The sequence below is a fragment of the Cyprinodon variegatus genome, unplaced genomic scaffold (assembly GCF_000732505.1).
Source record: "Cyprinodon variegatus isolate N-32 unplaced genomic scaffold, C_variegatus-1.0 Scaffold1175, whole genome shotgun sequence".
In the NCBI taxonomy this organism is placed as follows: Eukaryota; Metazoa; Chordata; class Actinopteri; order Cyprinodontiformes; family Cyprinodontidae; genus Cyprinodon; species Cyprinodon variegatus.
Window position 1 is genome coordinate 79,644 of NW_015151628.1, and position 5,857 is coordinate 85,500.

Here is a 5,857-nt window from a genome sequence, read left to right on the forward strand (position 1 = left end):
GATATCAAAAAAGTACTCCAGAGTGTTGTTCAGCATGGGGGTGAGTAGAAAATGAAGGCTAATCATGTTTTGGGTGTACTATTCCTTTAAGTTCAGATATCGGTCCTAAACTGAAAAAGTAACTTTTATTTACAGCAGAATTAATTTGCCAATTACATTTTAAGGAGGTTTCTAAACTAATTCCCAAATTTAGAGCAGATTGATCAAAACAAGGCTCCACAGAGTAGAACTAGTTTTCAGCTTTAAATTGAACTTTTTCCTTAAACAAAACCTAAAGGACAACGGTTCTTCACTGCAAAACTAGAGAACAAATTCACTGTGTTGGTTCCGAATAAACACTAAACCCTGTGAAGTCACAGCTTACAAATATCTACTTTAATTAGTAGCAAATCGTTGCCTAGTAAATATTTTATGGACTTTATTGTTGAGTCAAGCATCTTATCATGAAATTAATATGAAGCTCCTTTCCTGTTCTACTTACATTGCAGTGTCCATATAAAATGTAATACTCCCTGCATTTTCTTTTTAAATAATACATTTATTGTTACAAAATATGTCATTTTAAAACCAGTAAATCATATATTTACCTACGTAAAGATAAGATAAAATGATAAGTTGGCTGATTTTCAGATCAATTCAGTAGAAAATGTCCCAAATTGCAAGACATCAAAGCGGCTCCTCGGCTGATTCAAAGCACACGAGAAGCTATGAGATGAGAAAGTTATAGATATAAACTCATGAGCAACACACTTAATCATGAAAATTAAAACAGCAAATTTATAAATGCTAAAAAACTTTATTGACGTTTACAACTTTGACAGGAGATCTAAAAAAAAATTAGGCAGTGATCTGTTAAAATCAGAGTATATTTCTGTTAATGCGTTTGTTCATTCACTGTTTTAACTTCATCTTTATAAAATATGTGTTTTTACAGAGATCTGAGGCTGATTTCTAGACTGAAGGTAACTTCATCAACACAACTGATTTTCTGCTGCTTTCTCACAAATACTTCTTAGAGTATCATTACAATATCTATCAAACCACTTGACAGAGTTTTTTTTCTTCTTTATCCTCACACAGTCCACCTCTGATTCTGGTCCTCCACCCTTACCATCAGGCTCGCCACCTCCCCAAAAACTCAAACTAAGAGATGAAGAACACAAAGACAGAGTTTATTAAGTTTGTTAATTTTAGTTACTTAAACTCTTCAAATGAACAAAATGTTCTCACAACAATCAGACCTTTCGTTTAGTGGAGATCCGTCCACCCAAACCCAGCTGCCTTCTGTCTCTGAGTCCCTCAGTCCGATCCAAAATGAATCCTCATCATTTGTGATTTTCACTTTCACTTTCGTCTCCAGGAACATCTGAGTAGAAGATGGTAGAGATACCTGTGAGACTTTTTGGTGCTGAAATGAAGAAACATGATGATGATCAAATCTGATCGAACATGAACCTGAAACAGTGTTTCATACCTGCTCCTCTCTGCTGTCTATTTTCACCAGGTCTCCTTCTAAATCTATGCAGGAATCTCTGCTCTCATTCCAGGTGGAAGTTGTGTTAGAGAAATCATAACAGTTTCCTCTGTAAAGCTCCCAGCCTGCTTCACACTTCAAACATGTTTCATCTGTGAACAGATCAGAACAAAGACCTCACTGAGTCAGGAGGAAGAAATCTCTGTAGATGTTTGTGAGATTTGGAGGCAGCAGGAGGCGTCTTCTGTCCCACAGCTACAATCGAACGTCCTGTACCCAACAGTCCATCAGTGTCACTATAACATCATCAGAGCATGAACATGAGAAAGAGATGAAATCACGTACTCACTCTTTGATTCAGAAGTTGCAGTATCTATTTTCCAGGGCTTAATTTCTATAAAAACAAACAAAGAAAATCAACAGTGTGTCTTTAGGATTATTATTCTTTTGGGTGGGACAATCTCAATTAAAAAATGAGAAAAAGAAAATATTTGCAAGTTAGAGGAAAGAAAGAAAAAGAATGCTCTTCTTTTAATATTCTTTTAAATGATCTAAGTATCCAATTTATCTGCAGCTCAAGCCGAGGTTGGATTTTTTTATTCTTTTATCAAGTTTGAATCAAAAACTGTCACATCTTGCTTCTTTAACATTTAATCAAATTCTTTGTTTACGTTTTCATTGTGTTTTAAGTCTCATTTTTAATACTTTTTTATTATTTTACTATTATGCTTATGAATAAGGTTGATATAAATAATGTCTTGTTTGCACCTGTTTTCCATCTTGGCCAGGAAATCCTTTTAAAATAGATTCCAAATTCCAATGGGTTTATTTCCTGATAGAATAGAGAAATTTTTCTCCCTCTCAGCCCCTCCCATCCCAGTGTATGTGATGAATGGTTTGTACTGAAACTGAAATCTCGATCACAATGTAAATTGTAGTTGACAATAAAGAAATTGATTGATTTAACCCATCCCCTTGGGGAACAGTGGGCTGCCATTGTGTGGTGCCCGAAGAGCAGTGTGGGGTTAAGGGTCTTTACTCAGGGACCCAGAGTGACACGGTGTGGGAGTGGGGCTCAAACTCAGAACCTCTGGATTCCAAGCTCTACTTCCTAACCAATAGGCTGCCACTTCCCCGAAAGAAATATGGATGAATAAAAATGTTAAAAAGAAAAACTACATAAACTTACTGACTGCAAGGAAAATAACTGTAGCGGCCAAGACAGCAAGGAGGACCAGCAGAACAATTCGCTTGGAGATGACCTTTGACCTCCTGCTCTGTCCAGTTTGTTGAACTTCCACTGGATTCCTGGTAAAGACTGAGATTAGAAACAGATAAATTCTATTAATTGAAAATCAGTGAACTCATTAATCAGGTCAGATGTTTTAACCTGATATTAATGTAGGAAATGGCTTCTCATCCATTAACAGGTTTCAAGCCTGATTCTGACATATCTTAAATCTGACAACCAACTATTCAGACACCACCCCTCACCACGACAACGCCTCACAGGGATATGCCCCCACTACCTCAATTATAAGATGCCATTTCAATACGAGTGTATTCCTACGCTGAACAGGGCTACTCTTCACTAACACTTGTATCAGATAACAGCAAGCACGCAATTGTATCTGTCTGCACCATGCAAGACTACACGACCCTCCTCCTTAAGGCTGTGTATACTCCCGCAGCAGTGTGTCGCAGTTAGATTGTCTGTTAGGTATGACGCAGATGTTTTTGCCAGGATCCGGGGCTTTCCCCACCAGAGGGCGCCGTGGAGCCTGGGGAGCTTGGACTCAGCTTGATCAGCTGTTTACTATCTGCTGATTAAGGAAGCTCCCTATATAAGCTGAGTGTGAACTTCCCTCTGTGCTGGAACGTGTGTCTTACCTGTGCCACCATGCCTGTCTGAACCTGCATCTTCTAAGTCTGTCAACCGGTTCCAATAAAATACTGGACTTTTAATCCTCCCTCTGTGTCTGTGAGTCTGCATTTGGGCTAGTAAAACTTTTGATTTATGCCCAATTTTGAAGCGTGGTCTGCGCTATATTATTCCATGCCAAGAGGGAGAATACCGAACTAGCTGGGATGTTGGGTGTCCATGTGTCAGTTTGCCGAGCTTGTTCGCCATCTACAACCCCTCATCCAACGCTGGACAACACACAGTTCATCCGTGACTGTTGCCGAAAGACTGGGCGTAGTGCCGCGTGTTTTGGCTTCGGTTGCAAACCAACAGATCGTCGCACAGAGCTACAAACTAGCGTCCTGTACGGTGTCTTGGATAGGGTCCGAGGTGTGCCAGGCATTGTGGACGGCACTACAGCCAGAGTTTCTCCCTTTAGGTACTAAACACGAAACACGTATAGTTTAGAGCAGATCTCTCTCTCCTCCCTGCAACGCTATCTGTGGCACTGTCTGCAGTCACCAACAAATTCTTTTGGGTGGTGCACCAGCGTGTCTGTGGGGGGATGGGGCATATCTGCGTTAACTGAGACACACACGCATATGACCTGGTTTTTGAGCAGAAACCAGGCTTAACTCCTAATAGGGTTGGTTTTATCTCAACATGACTCATCTCTGTCTTCCAGGCCGAAGACAGACCCCTCTGCAAGCGCGAGACAAGAAGGACAGATGTACAGGTACCATGGAAATGAACGGGTGCTGTGTGGGACCATAGGGACATGCTACACCCCAGCAAAAAGGAGGCAGACACAGCTGAACTCTGCATTGACCTGAGCCTACGGTCTAAGAAAAACACAACAGCACAGAACCAGCTTAGGAGCAGTCAGGGCGTTATGCTGTTTTTTTATACGTTTTTTATTTTATTTAACATTGAATTTTCTATTATACTATTTTGAAATACAGGCTTTTTTAAAAGATGTTTGATGTGTGTTTCCAAATGCCTTAATACTCCTGCTTGGCAGCTGTCAATGGTTCTGAAGCAGCATGTGGCTTGACATAATATTCCACTGCATTGATTCTTACAGGGTAACATTAGGTACAAACATTTAACAAAATCACAGGGAAAACATAAAAAAAAGTTAAAATGTGGAGTCTGAAGAGTATGTTTGTATGTCTAATGATGATAATAATAATACTAACAGTTGCCTTTTTTAACCCACCTGGTTTCTCCATTTGTGAGCTACTGACTGTAGAATAGGTCTCATCATTTGATGTCGCATCACCTGCACAACAGAGAAAATATTAAAGAAGGATATTAGATAAATAGACAGACAGGCAGACAGATCGATAGATGGATGGACAGACAGATAGTTACCTCTGGCTTCATGTCTTTTAAACTTCACTACAGCGTACGTTACCTGACCTTCTGCCATCCTCCTGCTGAGACTGAAACAAACGTTTACAAGACTCTAATGTTGCAGTCTAATTTAAAGCTTCCTGGTGGCAGAGGGGGCAAAAAAACCCAGGAAGTCCTGAATTATATTTATAGTCTGCTGCTATAACTCAGTGATGCAAAAAAAATATAAGCTGAGATGAAGCTAAGTATTTAAATGTGGATTTAAGGCGGAATAATTTTAGACAGGAGAACACAGATGAGATAATGGACACCTTGCTCATCTACAGTTCTATAGGTTTTTTAGAAACCTATGGTGTCCAGTGAACACCATAACTCCTTATATGGTTGGTTCACAAGCCTTTAAAGAAGTCACGGAAGTTGTATAGTGTGTATAGGTAGGAGGAAATGTGGCCACAATTAGCCTGCTCAACAGTGATGTCATGGAAGCACAGGTTCAGTTCAAGCACTGAAGTCATCACCTGCAGCTTGTCCTTCCCCTCAGACACAAGTACTAAAGCAGAACCACAAAACAGGCTTAAATTGGAAGGCAACTGGACATTCGCTCAGCTTTTCTGAAGACCTCTTGACACCTATTTAGGAGTCTGTGTCAAGTATGTCACTTTGCATTAGAACAATCTGTAGTTGGAGGGCTGATGTCTTTAAGCAGCATAGAGGTTGATCCTTCTAAGCACACTCCAAGTCTGGTGCAAATCAAATAGTCACCCCTTGGTCTTTCAGATTTTTGGAGCCCTTTATTATGCATGGGCTACTTGATTGTTCTATTTAGTCATGATGAGACTACTAATGTAATTTTTTTAATAGTATCCAGGACCAAATTTTACATAATTGGAAGATAAAGCCATAACTTTCCCCCTCTGTTCAGTGATGACCTTTCTCTTTTAACAAAGATAGCTTGACTCCTATTTTACAAAATCAGAAAAGTTGGCACGTTGTGTAAATCGTAAATAAAAACAGAATACAATGACTTGCAAATAATTTTTAACCTATATTCAACTGAATACACTGCAAAGACAACATACTTAATGTTAGGAATCCAGTGTGTGTGGGTTGTGTTTTTTTTGTGT

General features: G+C 39.5%; 1 protein-coding gene across 1 annotated transcript in view; it reads right to left on the reverse strand.

Annotated features, from left to right (window-relative positions):
• Nucleotides 1–1,468: 1,468 nt before the first annotated feature.
• Nucleotides 1,469–5,857, reverse strand: part of LOC107101942 (NKG2-D type II integral membrane protein-like) — an 8,957-nt gene continuing 4,568 nt past the window's right edge. Inside the window, exons 2-6 of the mRNA XM_015401034.1 lie at nt 4,752–4,822; nt 4,597–4,659; nt 2,664–2,792; nt 1,824–1,868; nt 1,469–1,626 (exon numbers count right to left, since the gene is read on the reverse strand). Coding sequence (XP_015256520.1) covers nt 1,469–1,626; nt 1,824–1,868; nt 2,664–2,792; nt 4,597–4,659; nt 4,752–4,809 — 453 coding nt within the window. The 5' untranslated portion in view covers nt 4,810–4,822. The remainder of the gene's footprint in view (nt 1,627–1,823; nt 1,869–2,663; nt 2,793–4,596; nt 4,660–4,751; nt 4,823–5,857) is intronic.